The sequence below is a fragment of the Cicer arietinum genome, chromosome 8, assembly GCF_000331145.2.
Source record: "Cicer arietinum cultivar CDC Frontier isolate Library 1 chromosome 8, Cicar.CDCFrontier_v2.0, whole genome shotgun sequence".
NCBI lineage: Eukaryota > Viridiplantae > Streptophyta > Magnoliopsida > Fabales > Fabaceae > Cicer > Cicer arietinum.
The window spans coordinates 22,673,930-22,699,493 of record NC_021167.2 but is presented as its reverse complement, the minus strand read 5'-3'; the positions used below and the strand labels follow the sequence as shown (position 1 = coordinate 22,699,493).

The 25,564-nt window shown below is 32.2% G+C and overlaps 1 protein-coding gene across 2 annotated transcripts; it reads left to right on the top strand.

Annotated features, from left to right (window-relative positions):
* LOC101512932 (cleavage and polyadenylation specificity factor subunit 1) lies at window positions 1-19,963 on the top strand. 2 transcript variants are annotated; one of them, XM_004514930.4, is made up of 26 exons: window positions 1-480; window positions 1,841-1,987; window positions 3,482-3,635; window positions 4,876-5,011; window positions 5,799-5,944; window positions 6,453-6,548; window positions 6,725-6,777; window positions 7,061-7,192; window positions 7,687-7,738; window positions 7,852-7,971; window positions 8,140-8,274; window positions 8,411-8,539; window positions 9,487-9,564; window positions 9,881-10,021; window positions 12,722-12,816; window positions 13,452-13,648; window positions 13,909-14,678; window positions 16,161-16,241; window positions 16,332-16,397; window positions 16,480-16,557; window positions 17,160-17,387; window positions 17,508-17,639; window positions 17,728-17,904; window positions 18,217-18,402; window positions 18,509-18,891; window positions 19,299-19,963. In XM_004514930.4, exons 1-26 carry the CDS (start codon window positions 164-166, stop codon window positions 19,411-19,413), a joined length of 4,344 nt encoding a protein of 1,447 aa, XP_004514987.1. In that variant the 5' UTR covers window positions 1-163; the 3' UTR covers window positions 19,414-19,963. The 2 variants fall into 2 exon arrangements, with proteins under 2 accessions (XP_004514987.1, XP_073220411.1); XM_073364310.1 differs by lacking the exons at window positions 1-480; window positions 1,841-1,987; window positions 3,482-3,635 and having other exon boundaries at window positions 4,895-5,030.
* Window positions 19,964-25,564: the final 5,601 nt, after the last annotated feature.

Sequence of the window (25,564 nt, the reverse complement as noted above, 5' to 3'; positions counted from 1 at the left end):
AATCATTTTTATCCCAAGCCAATTTCAGTAGAGAGAGAGAGAGAATCACAGTTTCATCACTCCCACCCTCCCGCCAAACTCAAAACCCAAACCCTAAATTCATTCATTGAAGGGTTTAACACTTTAACTCCAAAAATTCATCAATCACGAAACAAACTTCACCATGAGTTTCGCAGCATACAAAATGATGCAATGGCCAACCGGAATCCAAAACTGTGCCTCCGGTTTCCTCACTCACTCTCGCTCCGATTCCACACCTCGCATTCCTCCTATTCAACACAACGACGATGACGATATCGATTCCGATTGGGTCCCACAGCCTCGCGACCTTGCTCCGCTTCCTAATCTTGTTATCACTGCCGCTAATATTCTTGAAGTTTATACAGTTCGTATTCAACAGGATCCTCCTAAGTCGTCTGCTGATCCTCGTGTTCTCGATGGTCTCGCTGGTGCATCGCTTGAACTCGTTTGTCATTACAGGTTTTCTAATCGCTGTTTCTTTTATTCAATTTTTCAGTTCTGGAATTCACAAATCAGAGTTTGTGCAATTAGTCACTGTGCTGTGGAATTATATGCAAATTTACTGTTCATTTAGTTTGTGCAATTAGTCACTGTGATGAGGGATTCTTGTAGTGAACAATTATTTGTATTTTTAGAAACAATAAAAATTCCAAATATTTGAGAATTCGTTTTTTTTTTTTGTTGTTTTTTACGGAAGAATTGATTGTTTTGGTGTGTACATTGTTATAATCTATTTCTATAAGTTCTCCCGAGAAAATGCATTTGTGGAATATAGCAGAAAATGCTTTTGTATATGTTGTTGAGTGAGAGGAAAATAAAAAGGAATAGGGTGAAACTGTGTTTAAATTGCACATAGGAGACTCTTTTGTATAGGCTTAAAAGCAATAAGGTAGCTACAAATATTATATCTCTATTTATAAGATATGATATAATAAGATTGAAAACTAATCCTAAAAGATAAACTAAGATGTTCTAAGATAATATCACAGATGAGCATGGTATTCTTGAAGTTGTTAATTTTTCACTTGATGAACCAGAACTAGAGGCTATGTTTTTCCATGATGATGATCGAAGAGATTATGGGTTTCTGACCCTAGATTAGGTCTTTTACTTTTGTTAGACTCACTATAATAGGATTCACTAAATGTTAGTGGTATGAGAGAAATGACTCATCTTCTTTCTTATCTTAGTATTATACTATTATTTTTGTAAGGATTGCATTGTGAATGATCCCTCTTAGTCTTAGTAATATTTTTGTGAAGGTCATTATCACAACTTTGTTTTCAGAAGGTGAATATATTAACTTTAATTCTCAATTTAGTTTTTTGGCATGTTGAGTATACATATGCATGTGCGGTGCTTCGTTGTTGTAAATTTTGGATATTAGTCGGGTTGCAATGTCCATTTCGTGTTAGGTGTCTGCTTAGGTTATATGATTTCAGAATTTGAAGTACAAGAGGTATTTTTATCTTCCATGCCATTGGTTGATTTGATGGAGTACATTGTGGATTTGGTATGCGTTTGGATGTGGGAGTGAAAACTTGATTTTAGATGAGCTTGATTTTGCAAAATTGGTTTTGGTCTGAATTGAGTTTGACATTAAATGGTTTATGTTTGCAAACTTTTATCTCAAAAGTAAGATTTGATAAAGAGCTCTTATATCATAATGGGTGTTTTATGCAATTGAATAATTTCATGAGAGTAAATTGTAGTTTTGGCTTTGGAAATTTAGTTTGTTATGGTTTTGTGGGTTTCCTTGATGAATTGAGTGGTTGATTTGGTCATCTATCTCGGTCCTGGTTTTATGCTTGTGATTTAGGTTGCATGGCAATGTTGAAAGCGTGGCTGTGTTGAGCGTTGGGGGTGGTGATGCTTCTAGGAGGCGAGATTCTATCATCTTAACGTTTAAAGACGCGAAGATTTCAGTTCTAGAGTATGATGATTCTATCCACGGACTTCGTACCAGGTGTGTAGGCGGTTTTAAATCCGCATTTAAATGAATGTGCTTTTGTTTGGTAAATCATGTTCTTAATGTTTGGCTTTGCACTTTTCTTAACTTAAAATTATAAGGGTTTTAATGGAAAGTGGAGGGAGATAACTTCTGGAAAAATATACCTTTTAATTTGTTGTTGTGGTGTTTGATTAAGAATGGCTTAAAATTATAAGGGTTGATATTGAAATGGTTGGCTGAATTGTACAGAGTCAGATTTTATTTGAAATGATATGGCTGGTACATGACATTTTGATTCAACTTAGTGGGATGGGATGAAGTGTTTATGCCTTATCAAGATGTTACATCATAAATTTGTCGTTGAAATCTTGTAATGTTGCCTGTTTAGGGAAATGACCTTAGCATTTTGATGAAGAATATTAATTATGAAGGAAAATAGCTATGAAGTTCATAAAAAATGCCCTAGAGCCATAATGTCTTCTATTATTGATAGATTTCCTTAAAATTTGGGTTGAACTTAACTCAACCCTACTAATCGGTTTGTAAGTGAGAGATGCCTCTCACTGATAAACATATTTTCAAGCCATGTCTCATCCAATGTGAGACTCTTAACACAAACCACTCATGCTGAGGGTTGAATATTTGGAGTGTGACCTGATTGCAAGTGACCCAATGGATCTTGGAAACACTTTGATACCATCTTAAAATTTGGGTTGAGCCTAACTCAACGCTATAAAACCGGTTTGCAAGGTGAGAGATACCTCCCACTTATATAAACACATTTTCAAGCCATATATCATCCTACTATGTACAAATTTTATGATATTTCTTTGACAGTTATTGTAACACCCCGACCATTACGACCTTCTCGCCCCCCTAACCACCTAGTGGAAATAGCGAGTTTTTGCCTTCTGTGAGATTCGAGCCCGGTACCTGGGGGATAAGTACCGCCTCCGCACAGTCTCACTACCAATTGAGCGAGGTAGCATCGCCGGTAACGGTAATGACCGGGGTGTTACAATTATCTTGTGGGACTGGAGGGCTTTATATATATATTTAGTGAATTAGTGTTAATAGTATTAAATTTGTCTTGTTCTTTTGCGTGCTCTATTTTTATATAATATATGTATAATGTATGATATGATTTTCTGTCTTGTGGATCCCTTATTTATGTATGATATGATTTTCTGTCTTGTGGATCCCTTATTCACATGTGAAGTTCTTTTCTCAAATCTTTCATTAATAGATATTTCCTGTTTGTAAAGGGGGAAAAGAAATGAGGGTAGAGAAATCTATATCAATTGGATGGCATTGAAATTGTGTTAATGTTGTTCATGTCACATATTTTGACAGTTTTTTTATGTTTAGCTTTTCTTATCAATATTTTAGCTGTTTATTCTGTGAGAAATTCTTGGCTAATTTATGTATGTTTGGGGGATAAAGGTTATCTTTTACCATCTAAAGGTTGAGGCTTATCTGTAATCTTGTAACCCAATTTCTATTTTCCAGTTCTTTGCATTGTTTTGAGGGTCCAGAATGGCTTCATTTGAAAAGAGGCAGAGAACATTTTGCAAGAGGTCCGGTAGCAAAGGTTGATCCTCAAGGCAGGTGTGGTGGAGTTCTTGTCTATGATTTGCAAATGATAATACTAAAGACTACTCAGGTTTATCTTCTTTACATTGATTTAATTTGTTTTGGTAGTACCTTATTTCCCTTTTACCTTGTTATATGTAAAAAAAGAAATTACTAGAAAGATAATACGGACAAAAAGACAAATGCATCTTAAAATGGCCAATCTCCGTACATATATGAAAATGTAACTTCCTTGAAGGAACTTTTAGTTTCCTGAATGCTTGTCCAGCTTATTCGGTAGACAGTAAGATTTGGGCTCAAGTTTCTTATGGAGTCTGTTCTTGTGGTTACTGGTTCCACTTAGATTGCTTTGCTGTACCTAAAAGGATCACTTCAAATGATTTATGGATGATTTCCAAACCATAACAAGCTGTTTCTCCTAATAATTGTTTTCTGATCCTTTCTGGTCAATTAAGTAGTGAGTCATCTGTAGTGTAGACTTTTTAGTTTGCGTAATTAGAGAAAACTGGATCTTTCTCAGAGAGGGTTCTGGAGTAGTTTCTTATATGTCATTTTAGTGGTTTTTGGTAGTAGTAAGGGGCCAAGGACGGAAAGGTACCTTTTCTATGTGCTATGCATGCAGTGATTTGGTGCGCTTGTAGTTTCTTATCGTTCTGCTTTCAGATAAGATGGTTATCTAAGCTTCTTTGTTTTTGTTTTCCTAGGGGGTTTATTTAGGCATATTAATGTAGCGCAAAAATGGGATCTGGGGGACATCACCTAGCCACAAAAATTCTTGTGCGTTTATAATATTTTTATAAGAAAAATACAGTGTTAACAACCATATTTGTAAGAATTTTAAGGATTGAATGACTACACAGTGAACTGTCAATGGAAAATCACAGTATATATTAACACAGTAATAATAAATATTTCAAAGGCTTTGTGTATACTCATGTAGTTGTTCTATATTCAATTAACCACAAAGCTGAAGATCAGCGAGAAAAACAGTTTCTAGCTGTTTCATTTTATTGTTAAAACATATTTATTTCCTCTCATTGAACAATTAATTCTTGACTGTTCTGATCTGTTACATGTCTTTCTTTGGGGTCACCTATAAGGATATGCTGCATGTATTTCTGTTGCCGAAGCAACACCATTGCTAGAATGCGCTTTACTGCAATTGTTATTACTTACAGTATTGCTTATATATTTGATAAAATGAACATTAGCAATGATTCATTTTATTGTCTCATGGGAAAGTTTCTGTCAATTATATTTTTGTTGTCTTTTAATCTCTCCTATTTATGTATTATTGTTGTTGTTGTTAGGCTGGTTCCGGTTTAGTTGGGGAGGATGATGTGTTGGGTTCCGGAGGTGCAGTTGCTGCTCGTATCGAGTCATCTTATATGATAAATCTGCGCGACTTGGATATGAGGCATGTAAAAGATTTCACATTTCTTCATGGTGAGCCTCACAGAGTATTGTATGTTACCATCTTGCCACTTAGATATACGTTTTTAATGGCAATGATAACAATGCTAGTTTTCAAGATATGGAGTTCAGGTTAAATTTATGATGAAATGGAATTATGTATGATACAAATAAAATTAATGTTAATTAATTCTTTAAGTATAATTTTCTATTAATTTGTCAAAAAAAAGTCTAAGTTTCTATAAAGATAAGGCAATTTTTTTAGTGGGGATGAATGAAAATAAAAAAGAAGTATCTATGGCGAAGATATCTCCACCATATCATCAATTATAACTTATAAGCATGGAGAGGTCACTAGAAGTGACCAAAATCACATTGACATTTAGGAGAAAGTTGCATGCTCCAATTGATAGGCTCCAGTTTTTTTCACACTCAGTAAGGGTGACTGATTATTGAGGCCTTAACTTCAATCCTGACATATGAATGTGGCAAAAAAGATGGTCTCTTGATTTGAACTTTGCCTTCCCAATTCAATGGTTTTATTCCTAACTCCTACGATAGACAGGTCACATTTTACATATTATTATTATTTAAAAGAGAAGTTAATTATGTGTTACTATGCTGTGTTCTTTTGTAGAGAAATGATAAATGATAATTAACATGGAATCTCAGGATTTCATTTCTAGTGCTAAAGAACTTAACTGGCAATTCTTTTGTTAATAATATAATTCTGTAATCTACATGCATGCATTCTAATCAATTATTTTGTGCTATTTTGATTTAAGGAGTCTTTTATAAATTGGTTTAACTGATTGTATAGGCTATATTGAACCTGTGATGGTGATCCTACATGAACGTGAACTTACTTGGGCTGGGCGTGTCTCATGGAAACATCATACTTGCATGATATCAGCACTTAGCATCAGCACAACTTTGAAGCAGCATCCACTTATTTGGTCAGCTGTTGTAAGTTCAACGTAGATGCCTAGATGGTGCTTTAACAATAGACCATTTTGTTAAAATGTGACTCTGACAAAATGAAATTTTTTAATGAGTTTTTCCCCCATGCTCAATATCTAAGTTAAGCCGGAGTATTTTTTTTCTATGGTTGGTTTACTTAGCCAGCCCATTTGTGACTCCCATTCATTTGTTTTGGATTTAGTTTTTCTTTTATTTATTTTTTAATAATAATTTTTGTTTTGCTCTCTCTTTAGTAGGCACTAGCAAACACAATGGTGTGTGAATAATGTCTATCATGTTATGTTACCTTTCTTATTTATTCACTAGTTACTTCTTGCACTTAAGATCTCTTTTGTAAATGGTTAATTAATGTGCGCATAGAGATTTATAATCTTTTGAATGTCATTTCCTCACAGATATCATACATATCTTCAAAGATCAGCATATTTTTACTTCTGCTAACTTTTTGCTCTCTTTAAGATTTAAATTTGTGTTTATCATATTCATTTGTTAGAACCTCCCCCACGACGCCTACAAGCTTCTTGCAGTGCCCTCACCAATTGGTGGTGTTCTTGTTATTGGTGCGAACACTATTCATTATCACAGTCAGGTACATGTGTTGCTCAGGCATAACTATGCAATGTCTACTTGATTTATATATATTGTAAAGATATTCGAATAGATGTTGCGTGTATGTGTGTTGTGTGGGTTTTCCTACATTCTTTAGTTTATGGTTCAGAAAAGAGTTGGGCAATGATAATCTAATTATAAAGCTTGTTTTTGCAGTCTGCTTCATGTGCATTGGCCTTGAACAGCTATGCTGTTTCTGTTGATAATAGGTGGTGATTCTTTCTCTCTCTTGTAATCTTTGTAAAAAGGAAAAAGAGAACTTCAATTTGAACATAATTTATCTCTTTTCATGTAATGTTTTGAGTCTTTTGACTTCCCTTTATGATGCATATTGATTAAAATTTTCCTATTATATATTTTTTTAAACATTTTTTCTCCAAGGTCCTATCTTTTCCTATATCTATTTAATTCACATGTCATTATTTTTCTTGGTGAAATGATTTGGTGATCTGTGATTTTCTTAAATTCTATTGATTGTCAATCTCATTTTAGTCAGGAGATGCCAAGATCGAGTTTTAATGTGGAACTTGATGCTGCCAATGCAACTTGGTTGTTGAATGATGTAGCCTTGCTGTCAACAAAAACTGGTGAACTGCTATTGCTTACTCTTATTTATGATGGAAGGTATGTTGCTCATCCTTTTGCTTCTCCGTTATTCAAGTTCTTTATGCTGTGGATCTTATGTCAATATTAGCTGATTGACAGGTAGATGATATAGATTAAGATTACACTCCAACTGACATAGGATAGGTATGGCTTCTACTGTTCTACTTTGGGACGTAGAAACTGATAGTATTCCATTATCTATTCTCAACAGTATAAAATTTTTAAACTTCCATTCTTGCAGTTGGACTTGTGTTATAATTCTTTTATGATAGTATAAGGTAACCTTAGGCTGTGTCTATTTTCTACACTAAACTTTTTTGTAGTCTGTAGGTAGAAGGAGATTAATTTTAAGACTTAAGAGTAAACAGTATGATTGAAGAAGAGAGAAAGACAATTTCTTTTTTTCCTTTTGCAGTTGTTGTTGCTCCATAGTGTGCTCAAAACAATACAAAGTACAATTATGATTGAACCTCTTTGAAGCATAAACCTTCACATGTTTTAAAATTTTTCAGGGTTGTACAGAGACTTGATCTTTCCAAGTCAAAAGCTTCAGTTCTATCATCTGTAAGTTTTAAAGGTCTTACCTATTCTGCTATTGTTGTAATAGGTTTCACTCTAGCCTTTACAGATCAGTTTTCAGATTGAGTTTTGCTTCTTCAATATCTGCAATTTTTTAGGGTGTCACGACAATCGGAAATTCTCTGTTTTTTCTCGCCAGTCGATTAGGAGACAGTATGTTGGTGCAATTTTCTAGCGGATCGGGTGTTTCAATGTTGTCATCCAATCTAAAAGAAGAGGTGCGTATTGGATGCCTTGAATCTGTCTGCTGCCTTCTATATAGATTATTTTAGAGATATTTCTTTCAGTATATTAAAATGTGTTACCTTGACACTGCTATCTTTGTTTGTTACTTCTATGGTCTATCTGTATAGTCATTTTGAACACATTCTCCTGCAATTTTATAGGTTGGTGATTTTGACGTTGACGCTTCTTCAGCAAAGAGAATGCGTAGGTCACCTTCTGATACTTTGCAAGATATGGTTAGTGGTGAGGAGCTCTCCTTGTACGGATCTGCTACAAATAGAACAGAATCAGCACAGGTAGTGTTTCGTTATGCACAGAGGAAGTAACATCTTTCATTTGTTGATCAACACTTTCTTCTCCAACTTTGTTGTGGTATTTCCTGAAATGTTTAGGTGTACTAAACTTGCTGAACTAGTTATATGTTGGCTGCAGAAATCCTTCTCATTTGCAGTGAGGGATTCATTGATTAATGTTGGTCCTTTGAAAGATTTCTCGTACGGTTTAAGAATAAATGCTGATGCAAATGCTACGGGGATAGCCAAACAGAGTAACTATGAATTGGTCAGTATTTTTTGTTTGATGCTATGATTAATTTAATCAAACCACTATTAACTTGCTTAGATTGGGCCGAGAAGAAAGCTATGTAGTCAATAGCGGATAATGGAGTGTAGTGGATAACCCTAAAAATGCTGTAGTGGTATAACGAGTAGCGGTATGGTTGCTTCCTCAAAGTTTTGAGAAACAATACAAGAAATTTATATCATAGTACCATACACATAAAAGATAAAAAAATAGAAGAATATGCATAATTAAAGACATATTCTTTTCTAATAGATTAATAATCAAAGTTCATTGTTACTGATATTCTAACCCAATACTAAGCAAATAATTTATTTTGAAATGACCAAAAAGTCCAATGAAAACCAGAGGAAACAGCTATAAGTTGAGGGCATATTCAGGTTTTGAGAGGAGCTACCCTATAGCGTCTGCTAGAGCCTCTATTTGTTCACCACTTTGTTATTATTAAGGGTCTGTTTACTTTGTGAAAAACCTTTTTTGTTTTCATTTTTTAAAATGTGTTTATTTTAACTTGCTAATAAGGTGATGTGTACTTGAAGTGAACAATTGTGATGAAGAGAAGACGGAATGCTAGCCAAGGATGATGCATCTTTGGAATTAATGAAAACAATTCTCTTGGCATTTTTATTGTTTTCGAAAATGCAGACAGTTGTTCACTTGAAGTCTCTTATTTCCTTGTTAGCAAGTAAAATTAAGAAAATGAAAAATAGAAAATGTTTTCACTGAGTAAACGGGCCCTTAAAAATGCAACACAACAGGGTTTCGTGTAGTGCCTAAGGCCCCGCTATTGACTACAGAGGAAAAAAAGGTAAGGGGAGTCAAAGTACTTATGAATCTGATTGTATATTTTTAGCATTCCATTGTGTTTGTCATTGTTCTTTAAAACTGTTCACTATTTTTTGTTTCACATACCTTGGGCCAATATGCAGGTGTGTTGTTCTGGTCATGGAAAGAATGGTTCTCTGTGTGTCCTTCGACAATCAATTCGCCCAGAAGTGATTACTGAGGTTTGTCCATGGTTCATTATCTTGAGCCATTTTTTGTTTCACATATCTTGGTGCTTATGTTCATGAAGTTGTAAAATTTCTCTGCACTTTCATATCAAAAAGCTAATACTTTTGTTTTTGATACTATATCTGTATGATGGTATTGTAAATATGTTATTTTCAGATATCAAGTATTTGATAGTGATTTACTGCTTTCATTTTTCGGTTGTTTTCTTGTAGTTTGGTGAATGGCATATGTATGTTTTAAGAACGAATTGACAATAATTCCCAAAGCTATATGGAACATTTACTATGTTTTTTTAATGCATAATTTCAGGTTGAACTTCCTGGCTGCAAAGGAATTTGGACTGTTTATCATAAGAGCACACGCTCACTTAATGCTGACTCTTCTAAACTGGCTGATGATGAAGATGAATATCATGCATACCTTATTATAAGTTTGGAGTCTCGTACTATGGTAATTTCTTTTATTTCATTCAATTGTGGAAGGATAAGTTTTATAATTCATAGTTGTTGATAAGTTTTGATTTTAATGCAATTTGTGAAAAGAATTCTAGTCAAATCAGTTGGGGGTAAGTTCAATATTACATTACATCTTAGGAGACATTCACTTGGTGGCTTTTGGATGAACGTTTCTTAATTTTGAATGTCATATTTGGGACAACTCGATTATAGGCACCAAAATTCTCGCAATGAATTCCCACTTCAAATTTAAACTTAACTAGATAGATTATTTGTGATGCTAACCCAATTCGCGCGCGCAGTAGAAATTATCAGAGAAATTAGATTGGTAAATGGAAGGAAAACAGATTAATAGTGGAAAACAAGAGTATATTATTTCTGAAAGTGAAAGATAACTGCAAAAAGGTGAATATCCTAATGCCCACAGTGCCAAGTTCCTACAGAGAACAATGCTATCTGTCCATAACTAACACTGATATTCCAACTGATACCCCGTCTCTCTCTATTCAATACCTATATAACAAAATTCCCTAACATGAATAGAACCACTTCACTCTACTTGCCACATCAGCATTCCCTTCATCTCTTTTATTTTCCTAACATAAATTTCCAGTGTGGGCTAGGAAGTATGACCCACGATTGGGGTCCTAACAATTTGCCTTTATGCTATTATATGCAATTGCCTTTTAAACTCAGTAATACCTGCATCCCTTTTGGTAAACACCTTTTACTTTTCGTTTGTTTTAAGTTTAAATGCAAGAGAGAGACAGGCACAATATCCTCCTGAAGAATAGATTTATATTCAGCCATAATAGTGGATGAGTTGATTGGTGCTTTTCGAGAATGATATATATCTCTATTTCAAAATTAATTAATGTAGTTAGCATAACAGAATGCTTTTAAAGCTCTAGTTCTCTAGGAAAGTCGTACGTGGTTTTTATAGTATACCCACTCTCTTTTATGAAGGTGTACACTAGCAACATGCACCTTTTTTGGTTGGACAAAAAGTCCTTATTTTTAATTTAGAAAAACTAGATTGGTAGGTAGGAATGTAACTTTAGCTATTCTTTTCCTCTGCACTTCTCCATCTTCCTCTCAACACTGTCAGCGTCAACGTGAAGCTGAAAAAGAAAATGGCTCAATGAAGGAGCACGACACATCTGATTTTGAGAGGAAATATTACGGATTCTTAAACTAAAAATTGTTTGATCCTTTGGTTGGATATTTTGAAAACTAGATTTTAAAAAAGAAATCGGTGATTTTCACTTGCTGCAACTAATGGAGGTGTTTTTTTCTCCTTGTGTAATTGCATCAAATTGGATCTGTTTAGTTTTTTTTGTAAAGATATGAAAGCAAATTCCATGACACCAAAAAAATATATTTCAACGAATAAACCTCTTCATTTCAACAACAAAAATTGCCATCTATCTATTCTTTCACAAATGTTTTCCTTGTTACCCACTAAACTCGTAAAAAAGCCTCTGTAAGTACCTGCTGAGACCGATAGAGATGGAGCCGGTGCCGACTTCAACTATGCGTGCTCTGAAAACAATGGAAAAGGTAATTGGCGCCAGAGAGACCAGCAGCGAGGGCAAAGGGGTGATGAGTTCATTCATCAGAGATGCCAATGATGATGTGACGGATGATGTTGCCGGCAGTGAAATGCTTCTCGGCGTGGCGATGGAGGAGACCCTGTAAGTTTGTGACAGAGGCAAGAGAGAAAGAGGATTGGCACAAGATGTGAGAAATTACATTCTTTACCCACAGATCTAATTTTTCTTAGGATTAAGGAGTAATGGTTTTTTTGTCTAATTAAAAAAGTTGCATCTTGCTAATATACACCTTCATAAAAGAGAGAGGGTGTACTGTAGCATTCCCTATATATATACAAGATTTATGGTGTTGGGGTTGTTTTACTTTGGCTATTAAACATTGAAGAAAGAGGATTTATATATACAACATTTATATATCTGGATGCAAGATTATTTTGTAATGTTATTTTAGAAAAAATATTAATGGTTGCCTTGATTTAATCTTTAACTGATAAAATTTTAAGCAAACAATAGAGTCGGTGCTGTAAGGGTGAGAAGGAAGGACACTGTTTGATCATGTTCAAACTACTAGTCTAGCAGTCTTGTTGGATTTAGAGGTGTAGAAAGCATAAAAATAAATTTTTGCAAGACTACTCGAAATTGCTTTGTTGGGTTTGGTCAGAGTGGCATGTTGGGGAAGAATCCATGGGTAGAAGGAGTTTTCCTAATGCTGGCTAGATTGCTCTCTTTTCACATTTTTATTTATCAATTCTCTCTTCCCTTTACGTATCCCTTGCGGTTCTTTTACTCTTCTCTTTTGCCATTTTTTCAAAAGTGTTAATTTTTAAGTATTTTGTTTGCTAGATTTATTTGTTCTGTCATTTCAATGGCACTTCCCAACATAAATATTTGAAAATAAATGGCGGTACACTGTTAACATTTTTATTTATACGTCCTCTCTCTTCCTTTTATATATCCCTTGCAGTTCTTTTATTTTCTCTTTTGCCATTATTTCAAGTGTTAATTTTTTAGTATTTGATTGCTAGATTTATTTGTTCTGTCATTTCAATGGAACTTCCCAACACAAATATTTGAAAATAAATGGTGGTATTCTTTTTTGCTTACAAAGTTATGGTGACACTTTTTTTGCCTGTTATGGTTAGGTATTAGAAACAGCTGATCTTCTGAGTGAGGTTACTGAAAGTGTTGACTATTATGTTCAAGGAAAAACACTTGCTGCAGGGAATTTATTTGGAAGGTCAGTCTTTATCAGATTTTGCTTATTGCTTTTATGAATCTCTGTTGTGCTTTACTGTTATCTGTTTATTGTTGGTTGCTGATGCATGCGTAGAGATAAATTTTAGTCAGACGACAGCTAATAGCACCTTTCAAGCTTAATTGGAAAGATGAATAGTCATATAACACAAAATAAGGTTCAAATTGAAAATTGGGGAAGTTCCTCTGATTGTAGAAAGCTGATAGAGTCTCCTTTTTGGTGGCTTGGGCATGTGTGAGAAGATCCATAGAAGCCCTGGTAAGGAGGGTGGATTATATGGTGAATAGCTCAACACTTATAGACAGAGAGACCAAAGAAAAATATTGGCCAATCCGTTAAGAGAGATCTGGATTTAAATGGTATATCTTTAAGGAAACTGCTTTTTGTTACGAGAGAAGTTTGACAAGAAACACAAGAATCCTATGTAGCAGCATAAGCATGTATCACTTATAAGTAATAACCACTCACTCTCTCATGTATGGTCACCCAGAATCGGATCGGTCAAATCCCCTATTTTTATGCATTGTTCTCTCTATTGTATAAATCTTTTGTAATCAATATCAGTGCTCAAGTATGACTACGAGGTATAGCTAATATAATTGTTGTCTTGTTGATAGACGTCGAGTTATTCAAGTCTACGAACGTGGTGCTCGAATTCTGGATGGTTCTTTTATGACCCAAGATGTAAGCTTTGGAGCTTCTAACTCTGAAGCTAATTATGGATCTGAGAGTGCTTTGGCACTATCCGTTTCTATAGCTGATCCATATGTCTTGCTCAAAATGAGTGATGGAAGTGTTCGACTTTTGGTTGGAGGTAATTTTTTTTAGTTTCTGAGGTCCAAATAAATTATTGTTATCCATTTTATTAGTTTCTTTTTGTAGTTTCTTACACAGTTTATTCTTATGAATTTAATTTTGCTGGTGGTGGTACTTCTATTACTTGCACTGCTTATGTTAGACTGACAGTGATTGATACCATATTGCAAGCGTCTATGAATGTTTCTGAGAAGGTCTAGTTTCTAATTGTTTTTCCCCTTGCAATTCCCTGCTTCCCTTACTCATCTCAATTTACAGATCCTAGCACCTGCACCATTTCGGTCACTTCTCCAGCTTCATTTGAGAGCTCAAAAGGATCAGTTTCGACATGTACACTCTACCATGATAAAGGACCTGAGCCATGGCTAAGGAAGACCAGTACAGATGCATGGCTTTCTACTGGTGTTGGTGAGGCCATTGATGGCACTGATGGTGCGGCCCAGGACCATGGGGATATTTATTGTGTTGTATGTTATGAAAATGATAGCCTTGAAATATTTGATGTGCCCAATTTCAGTTGTGTTTTTTCTGTGGAAAATTTTCTGTCTGGGAAGAGCCACCTCGTTGATGCTCTGACAAAAGAGGTGCCAAAAGATTCTCAAAAGGGGGATAAAGTTTCTGATGGAGTGGTCAGCCAAGGCAGGAAGGATGCCCTGAATATGAAAGTTGTGGAGCTGGCCATGCAGCGATGGTCAGGGAAGCATGGCCGCCCATTTCTTTTTGGGATTTTGAGTGATGGAACAACTCTTTGTTACCATGCTTACCTTTATGAAAGTCCAGATGGTACTTCTAAGGTTGAGGATTCAGTATCAGCTGGCCTTAGCAATAGTAGTGTTTCTAGGCTTAGAAATTTGAGATTTGTGCGTGTGCCCTTGGATGTACATGCCAGGGAGGAGACATCAAATGGACCACCTTGTCAACAAATTAATATTTTCAAGAACATTGGTAGTTATGAAGGATTCTTTCTATCGGGGTCAAGACCGGCTTGGGTTATGTTGTTGAGAGAACGGCTTCGTGTTCATCCACAGGTCAGAACCAGTCTTCTTTACATGACTATATCTGTGTTTATTAGCTATATTTATGCAATGGCCATTTAGCTATAATCTTGGGTGGTTTGAAATGTGACTTTTCAAATGTACATCACCTTTCTTAACTGTAAGTAGTGTTGCACGAGACAACTGCAATAAATTTGATGCTTCATCCTAAGATATTTAAGAGGTTATGTTAGGCCTAACATCCCAAGATTATAAGAATCTTAATACAATTTACTTGCTTCTTCAAGTCATGGTTACACCGTGTCATTTGCTGGATGGAATGTGCCTTGCTGCACTTATCCAAAAATGGGTATGTATCCGACAAATATCTGATACCGGTACACATTCTATACCTCCAGATAAGTTCCCAAAAAGTATCCAATATATTTTTTCTTTTTATAAATATTTTCTTCCGACACTTCTTTGATACATCTGTCTTACCGACTTAAGACACGATTGTCATCCATATATAGATCTTTGATATTCATTTTACTAACTAAAAACACTAAATGGTATGTTTTTTGTGACACATTCGTTGTAGAAAGAATGTATTATGATATGGGTGGGGAAAGATATGTAACTATGCACACTTGTCATGATCGCAAGTGTTTTAATTGTAAATTGTTATCATCATATACTGACTACTAATATGTTTATTAATGAGAAATTAGTAATGTGAATGTCTCATTACAAACATTGCACATTTATGGTGTGTGTGTGTCTATATATATATAGTGACAAGATCAAATGACACATGATGTTAAACTTATAGACTGACACAAATTATAACTTGTAAGAAATCAAGTGTATGTTCGGTTTGGCGATGAGTTTGGGAAAATCACAGCGGCACCATGAGTTTTTGAAGCTCCAAAGTGTGACTTTTGTCAAAATCGCGGTGATTCAATGTGATTCTGACAATCTCACCGTTAATCCAAACATGCACTAAATTTATAAATTTGACCTTTTGAATTACGAGATATTGCCAACTTTAAAACAATTTGGATATTTGTTGGTATGTGATCTAATAAGGAGCATTACATTTAGTTATATATTAAAGAACATATTATTTGTTAAAATAAAGTAGTGTGGTGGTGTATCAATTAATTTTTTATTTGCATGAATTTTTATAAGCTTATTATACTTTACAAAAACTTTGAATTCAAAGTTTAAAATGGTTAGACTCCGCATTTTTTTTATACAAAGTTAATAAATGCTGGCGTCATGTTTTCTGGTATTTCTCTGTTAGACCTTGGCTGGCTTTTGGTATAATAGGCTCAGGAATAGGCACTACCCCCAATTGTGAATTCAATTTTTGTACAAGTTGTAATGCATATCTAATTTGAGCTATCAGCCCATCACAATGGATTGCTGCATTGTTCTAGCTTGGTGTTTATACTTAGAATAAAGTATATCCATTTTATTGGTATTGTTGTAGAAGAAAGTTGACATTCATCTTACTATTTTCTTCCATGTCAGCTATGTGACGGGTCTATTGTTGCTTTTACTGTCCTTCACAATGTAAACTGCAATCATGGCCTCATATATGTTACGTCCCAGGTACAAATGACAATACCTTCCTTTTATTGATAATTTATCACTAACTAAATCGCAATTGTGGCTGAATTTTATTGTGTGTCTTCTATATAGGGTGTTTTAAAGATATGCCAATTACCTTCTGGCTCAAACTATGATTGCTACTGGCCTGTACAAAAAGTGAGTTTTTTTGGTTTCTCCTCTATCTTGATTTTCTTTTATATGTTATTTGATGTTATCTAATTTTTGACATCATCCTTAGGTTCCCCTTAAAGCTACTCCACATCAAGTAACTTACTTTGCAGAGAAGAATTTGTATCCGCTTATTGTTTCATATCCTGTAAGTATATGTATTCTCTTCTACTGCTTTTGTTTTCCCCAAATTTTCCTGCAATATTGAACAGCACAATTGATAGACATACAAGGTTAGATCTATTACACACTCAATTATAATTACAAGTATTCGTCATGGATGGAATCTTGAACACACAAAATGTTTCACAATTCAAGCAATAGTAAACAAATACATATAGCACATTTATGAATTATTTCAACTTTAAGCTAAGAATTAGACTACATTACCTAATCTTGAACTTTCTTTTTCCATTTGTGTGTATTTTGATAAGTAAGCTGTGCTCTATAATGGTGCATATATTTTAAAAAATGTATAAATACTTACCAAATAACCACTTTCATGTTTTTTGTTAATTTTCTAGTGCATTTTTACTCCATCAGCTGTTCATTTCAATATTTATGTGATCGAGAGTGGCTGGTTATTTATATTAATTTGTTGGTTTGGTGTTACATGATTGATTCCTAATTAACTGGATGTCTGCAGTACTTCAGTTTTGTTTTTATAATTCAACGGAACAACCCTTTTTCCTTTGCTTTCTAATTCTATATGCATCACAAGTAATGCAAATTTTTAACCATTCTCATCAGGTTCCTAAGCCACTAAATCAAGTTATTGCTTTGGTTGACCAAGATGCTAACCAATTGACTGAGAGTCAGAATTTGAATAATGATGAGCAAAGCCACTTGTATACCATTGAAGAATTTGAGGTTCGTATTATGGAGCCAGAAAAGTCTGGTGGCCCTTGGCAACTAAAAGCCACAATACCCATGCAAAGTTCAGAAAATGCTCTCACCGTGAGGATGGTTACATTGATGGTAATTTTTTTCCTTTGGTTTTCTAAGCAAGCTGAATATTAAATATGGTAATACAATTGATGATGATGAATGCTGCTTGCAATTATTGATTTCTATATGTGGAATATATCTTAATTGTAGAATACATCGTCAAAAGAAAATGAAACACTTTTAGCCATTGGTACTGCTTACGTTCAAGGAGAGGATGTTGCTGCAAGAGGACGTATCCTCTTGTTCTCTTTGGGGAAAAATACTGATAATCCACAAAATCTGGTATCTCTTGGTGAAAAAAATATTTTAATTACTTAGTTTGGATAATGTCCTTATCTAGACATCATTATAATATTAATACTCTTTACAGGTTTCAGAGGTGTACTCTAAGGAATTAAAAGGTGCTATATCTGCCTTGGCCGCACTTCAGGGTCATCTATTAGTAGCATCTGGTCCAAAGATTATCCTGCATAAGTGGACTGGCACCGAGTTGAATGGTGTTGCATTTTTTGATGTGCCACCGTTGCATGTTGTGAGCTTAAATATTGTAAGTGATATTTCCTTAAATATTTATTGTTATGAATTTATGATAAAGTCGAAATGGAAAAATGTAAGCGATTTGATTATTTTCATCTATTTAATTTTTCCAATTTTCTTTTAATTGATTTAAAATTTCACTAGTGTTATATTGATTTGTGTTCAAGTTGTTTTCACTAGTGTTATCTTCTGATGCTTAATATATACATTTTGTAAAGTGTCAGAGAGTAAAAATTTCATAAATTAGAAACTCAGATAGCTGGATGTTATCAAAGGAAGTTATTTTTTCTGTTTTTGTTTATAGCTATTAACAATTTTGCAGGTAAAGAATTTCATCCTTATTGGTGACGTCCACAAAAGCATATATTTTCTTAGTTGGAAAGAGCAGGGTGCTCAACTTAGCTTATTAGCCAAGGATTTTGGTTCTCTTGATTGTTTTGCCACAGAATTTTTGATTGATGGAAGTACTCTGAGTCTCATGGTTTCAGATGAACAAAAAAATATCCAGGTTTGTCTTAAGATTGCGTGGTAAATATATTGTTTCAGTTTATTTGTTGTGTTTTTATTTTTTTGACTTTTTCCTTACGACATGTTTTTTACCTTTTGCATGGCAGATTTTTTATTATGCACCAAAGATGTCTGAGAGTTGGAAAGGGCAGAAGCTTCTTTCAAGAGCTGAATTTCATGTCGGGGCTCACATTACTAAATTCTTAAGGTTGCAGATGTTATCCACTTCTGATAAAACTGGTTCTGGTCCAGGCTCAGATAAAACCAATCGTTTTGCCTTGTTATTTGGTACATTGGATGGTAGTATTGGTTGCATTGCTCCTCTTGATGAAATCACATTCCGTAGACTGCAGTCATTGCAGAAAAAGCTCGTTGATGCTGTACCACACGTTGCTGGCCTAAATCCAAGAGCTTTCAGACTGTTCCATTCAAATGGAAAGGCCCATCGGCCAGGCCCCGACAGTATAGTTGACTGCGAGTTGCTATGCCAGTATGTTATATCCTCTCACCCAAACATTATGATATAAAGCTATTGAGAAATGGATTTCAGTCTTTGAGCCTTAATAAAAATGATAAGTAATTTATTCAATATATAGTGAAGAATTGTGGTTTGCAACAAGAGATTCATTGCAATATAAACTACATAGTAGACAAATATTTCTGAATATTATTTCAATTGTGTAAAAAGTACAGGCTCTAACTAATGGGTCTAATATAAAAACCCTAATAAATTACATATTTCAACATGCACAGGGAAAATCTAGGTCATTTTTCTTCACTTGCATAAGCAATCTATGATAGCCAATTGGGGAAAAGCTATACCCTGCAGTTATTGACATTAATACTTAGGTTTCTTGTTTTGAATTGTAAAATCTGTCTTGGTCTGCATTATTACAGTTATGAAATGCTTCAATTGGAGGAACAGCTTGAAATTGCTCACCAGGTTGGAACAACTCGATCGCAAATTCTCTCAAATCTAAGTGACCTGTCTCTTGGAACAAGCTTCTTATGAGCACATATATCATTTGTAAATCAAGAAACAATGCTTCCCATGTCTTACCAAGTTCTTGGCAAAGTTTTTAATTTTGTTGCAGTTGCATCTTATTATTAATTGCTTCAATATGATTGAAAGCTTGGGTAAGTCATTAAAGCATAGCCGTGATTCCGTACTGTCCTTGCAAGCAGTGGATACAGGAAGCCTTTGGACAGTGATTTCCAAAATTGATCGACTCCAATGGTAAGATTCCTACTCTGTATATCAAAGATTAAGTTGTCTTATCCTTTGAGGGAATCAAGTTATTATTTTCTAGGCTTGGGAAGGATGAGTGTGTCAAATTCCATAGTGGGACGAGATGAATGTAATGTAATATGAATTTTGTTAATTTATTCGCCCAGAAAGGAAGTTGGAAAACTGAACCATTAGAAGGTAGGTTCTTTTATGTATGTCTGCATTATGTATTCTTTCTAACATCATTTATTTTTTGACAAATCTTTGTAATATCATGTAACTAGTGTTTCTCCACATCAAAATATGAATGAAGATTTAGTTACAAATGTTGCAATGTAACTTCCATATGTACGTCCTTATGGAATAAAATTACAATTTGAATTTCAAAATGATATATTTTCCTACCAAAAATATTGTATTTTTTATTTTATTAAATCAAATATATTGTATTGCTAGTATGTTATCCATATTCGGCAATTTTAAAAACCTGGCAGAAATAAAAAGTACTCCTTGTTTTAATATCTCTACTAATAAAATATATTACAAATATATTGAATTAGTCCATGCATTTTTTCCTTACATTAAAAATCATCCCATATTTGGTAAATAGTTTTTGATTGGTTGCTTTTTATATCTCTACTAATAAAATACCCGTGCGATTTTTATATTTTCTTCTCACATGATAATTAAAGAAAATCAATAAAAAAGTTAATCACTTTCTTTGATAAAAATTATAATGACCAATAAAATTAGAATGGCTAATGGCTGTGAAAAATTTGATTGCATATTTGTTTTTTTTTAGTATTTATTAGTGATAAATATTTATCTCGTATTTTTTTATATATCAAGTACAATTATTTGTCCCATGATTTTTAAAATTTATCATTGATAAATATTTGTTCCTTAATTTTTATGCATTAGTTACAAATATTTATTATGTATTTTTTAATATTTATCAATATAAATATTTGTTTTATAATTTTTATATTTATTATTGATAAATATTTATCTCGTGTAATTTTATATATTAGTGACATTTTTTTAATGATTTTTAATATTTATCATTGTCAATTATTTATTTCTTGTTTTTCTGTATTGACGATAAATATTTGTCATGTGATAAATATAAAAATTATGAAACAAATATAAGCAGATTAATATAACTAAGTTGAATCATAAATAACTTATATTAGAGAAACAAAGGGAGAGAGAGAGAGAGAAGAAACACAATGATTTTTATACTAGTTCACAACGTAATTGTTGTTATATCTAGTCCTCTCTTTACAAAGAGATTTTGCTTCAGTACAATCGAAGATTTAATCCATTATTTTAGTAATAGCATACAAGTATTATTTATTCTGGATCTTTAGACTTTGAGTAGTCTTCTTTTAGGCCTCTTCAGGATGTAACCATTAGAATCACAAGATTACTGAATACCTTCTAGTCAATTGACTATGTTCAAGTTTTCTCAACCTTCTAGCAAAATACAATCAAGCTATTGAAATTCAGATACTTCTTCAGATATCTCGTATGAGTGAAGGAATTGTTGCCACTATTGGACTGATTTACATTGATTCTAATTTGTGTATGAATTGACACAAAGTCTGTTTCTAGGATTCTATCTCTCATTGAAAGGATATTACATTTCGAGTTCTATATCAAATCAAGCGTATAAAACACTTTGACTGATTTACATCAAATCTAGCAATTCTCTATTGAGAGGATTTTTTATTCATTTTTTTCTTTTGATGTGTTCTACGCTTTTACAAAATTTCTTCTTAACAATTTGCGTTTTTCATTTTTCTCCCCTTGCTTGATTGATTAATGATTTCTACTTAAATACTGAGAAATGTATCTATTGAGAATATTATTATTGGAGCTCTTAAATAAGCATTTAAGGCAAATCAACCTTTAAGACATATCAATGTATATCTTCATAATTTATTCAACAATCTTCAATTTAAGAAGACAAATTTCACAGGATGTCATTATCAGAGGATGTCATGCACTTTTTCAGTCAGATGATAAGTCAATTATGATGAGCAAATGATGTTGGAATGTAGATTTCTTATCAAAACATTGACTTTATCAGATGATTGACTTTATTAAAGTATTGACTTGAAACGTTGACCAGAAGTCTCGAATGCAAAGTCACCAGAGTGAGGTTGTATTAATAGATTCATCAAAGACACGTTGAGAGCGCGTTTTCCAGAGTAAGATACAACTTTAACAGATTTCTCAGAGTCACTGTGAACTTGTTTAGAAGACTGTGATTTCTTTGTTCATCAAAGGAAATAGCTTGTACTATAACATAAATTTTATGTGAAGCCTCACTTAAAGATTTCTTCTTTTGATCTTTTAGTTAGAGGACCAAAATGGGTTTTTAGTCAAAGACATATAACATTGTAGTGCTCTTTTCTTTTGTCTTCAAATGGACAATCATTGACTTGTATTTCTTTTGCCTTTAATGCTTTGTCTCGAACTGTAGATTGTCAGATGCATATTACAATACTTCTTATTGTTATATTATGATTTGTTCTATTAGTAAACATAATTACTTATTTATTAGGTGATACTATATTTTGTGTTAGAAACACTTAGATTATTATCTCTAACTTATAGTTTATATTACCTTAAAATAGATAATCTAACTTATAACTTAATCTACACACTTAACAAATATAGTTAGGGGATAATTGTTCTTTATTTGTTTAGTTTTGCTATCATCAAAACATCAACTAGAGTATTGTAGCTAAAACCACTTTTGCACTAACATCAATGACTAAACCACTAGGGCACTCCAAAGATAGATGCATAAATTTTGAATTGTGAAGAGATCATATATCTTTTTTAATTGTAATCGCATGTAATGTTATAGTCTTTGAATTTATCAAAATTTTAATATAGTCTCAAATGTTTCATTTGTTAGTATTATATTATAGACCAATGTGACTAACAAAAAAAAAGGATTAAACTAATTAACTGTAAAGATATATTTAAAGATATAAACGACTAATAAAAGACATATTTAGATTTATTTTTATACATTTAGCTAGATATTATTATACCAACACTTAAATTAAAAATAAAACATCGTAGATGCAAATCTATAATATATGTCTTATTTTTATTATATAATTTACCTTTTAGTGTATTAAATATTTAAAAATATTTATTTTTCAAAACTAAATGGATGTCATTGCCAACACTACCTACAACAAGTGTCAGTCTATGGGCCCTCTCAAATAGGTTGCTTATAAGTAGAGCTGTAATAAAGTCCCAAAATTCCAAATCTCCTTTTAAAAATTTCATATTAAATTCCTAATATTAGGTTCCTATTGAAATAAATTTTTTAAGGGTTCAATTCATTATTTTTGTGAGCGTAAGTGATGTGGTTTAGGGGGCTTATAAGCCCAATTTTTGTTAATTGACATATTTTTTTTAAAATTTTGATATTTATTTTTCTCAAAAAAAATATCGGAAAATTTTCTCAAGAAAATAAAATATATTATTTCTCAAAAAATTGTGAACAAAATCAAAAAATTATTTTTCTTGAAAAAATTAATTTTTTTTCTCGAATAAAAAAATTGTAAGTCTTTGTTTATAAAAAAAATCGAAATTGATAAAAAAAAATTATTTCTCAGGAAAAAAATTTTGAAATTTTTTTCAAAAAAATATCAATTTTTTTTTTCTCGAAAAAATTGACCCATAGGTCCATCTAAACCCCCAAAATTTTAAGAGCTTTTTGGTTTTCGGGACTTTCCTTTTTAGGAGCGTTTTAAACTATGAAATTTTTTGTCCCTCCAACATGTGGGATGGATTCAATAATTAATTGACTTGTTAAATTGACATTTCTACTTATAAGACTATGAATATTTCTGGCACCACTGTCAATTGTTACATATATAAGCCATTCTATTAAACATGTATAATTAAAGTGTGAAGTTGATTTTTATATTTAACTATTTATTATCAATTAAATATTTATTTTTAATCACTTACTATCAATTTGTTTCTTAAAATTATTTTTGAAATTGTAAGTGAAACTATATTAAAAAATGTTATTGTTAGAAGAATCAAAATAATTAACATTTGACAAAGTGAAAGACATATTTGAAATATTCATAATCTTAATGACTTATTTGAAAGCGTTCTACAAAGTCATGAATTAATTTGATGGTTTACTCCACATCAATTGTGTATTAAGTTCTCAAACTAAATGCAAATTTTGTTGTACTTTTGAATGAGGTAAAATCAATTCTGAAAATATAAAATTGATTTTGACATATTTAAATACTATGAAATGAAATTTATTTTGCTTTATAACTAAAACTATAATTTATTTTTCAACTCATTTTTACATAAATCACTTTACAATCATATTATTTTTAACTAAAATTAAATTTACAAAATTAATTTACTTAAAATTAATTTTTGTGGTTGTAGAACCAAAGATAAACTAACTTAAGCTCGCTTCCACGGTTCCTCAGTTGGTTGACTATATATAAATTTGACAGTAAATTCTAGCTATGTTTAGTGATTCTCTAAATTTTTTAGTTACAAAAAATGTAAATTATTTGCCAAATTTTTAAGTGGCGTTTCATTCTTCTCTCTTCCAATTATTTTTATGTAAAATATAAATTAAATTTATTAAATTTTTAATTTTTAATGTCAAATATTCAATTATCAATATTAAACATTTTAAAATAAATAAAAAATGTATTAAAAATAATAATATTAAACAATAGAAAATTTTTTTTTTGTTTATAAAATAATAACTAAAATTTTAATCATTTAAATGACTATAATAACTATAATTTAAGTAATTTTTTTTAATTATAAACAAAGGCTGGTTGGCATAATGTGATTTATGAGGAGAATTATGGGAGACGTGTAGATGGAAAAGAGTGATGGAATCTAGGCTACTTTACAACCTAACAATCATTTTCATTGGATCATTGATTATTGGGTGATGTTGATTCAATCACCTATAGTAAAAAAACTTTATTATATAGTAAAAAATAATGTTATTAGAAACTCCAATTCAATAATTTTTATTTTTATATTTTAAACAAATATTGGAAGTGCACAAATAAAAGCACTTAATTGTGTGGTGGCAACCCATAGATAGAGAAATATTTGGATTGGTCTCAATGGATTTTATGCCAATCCACTAATTCTTATTCTGGCCTACATATGTTACCAAACTTCCAATGCAGATGAGCTCATAAGAATTCAAAACGCAACTAATTTGTATAGAAAATTGATAAGCAAAAATGAAAATCTAAAAATCAATCAACATTGATTGAAGTGCCCCTTTGGTTTGAGTAAATACCTTTTTGGAAAAGTTTAAATGTATTTTTTTATCTGTTTGTTTTGGTTATAATAAACTTTAAAAATATTATAAATTTAAGAAAATTATAATTGATTAAATTAAGAATTATATAAAAAATTGTTTTTCGATTATAAAGATTTATATGACAGACAGTTATTTTTTGTACAAAAATATTTTCAAATAAAGAGAATTGATAAGAATTCAAAACCCTAAACCCTATTTATATATATTATTTTTATTGTTTTTCGGTTATAAAGATTTATATGACAGACAGTTATTTTTTATACAAAAATATTTCTAAGTAAAGAGAATTGATAAGAATTCAAAACCCTAAACCCTAAAGTGAAAATCCAATGAGTATGATTAGGCAGCTTTTTATTTCTAAATTTCTCCATTTCTTTCTGTTATTACTATGTATATTTGTACACATAAATTAAATATTTAATGACTTTATACACACAAAACTATAATAATAATCATGTTTTCTATTTTTTTTTAGAAATAAAGAATATTAACTTGGTTGAATTGATTAATTAATAACACTGAATTTTGTGAGAAGATTAAAAAAAAAATTTCATAAAATTAAAGTGATAAATTATT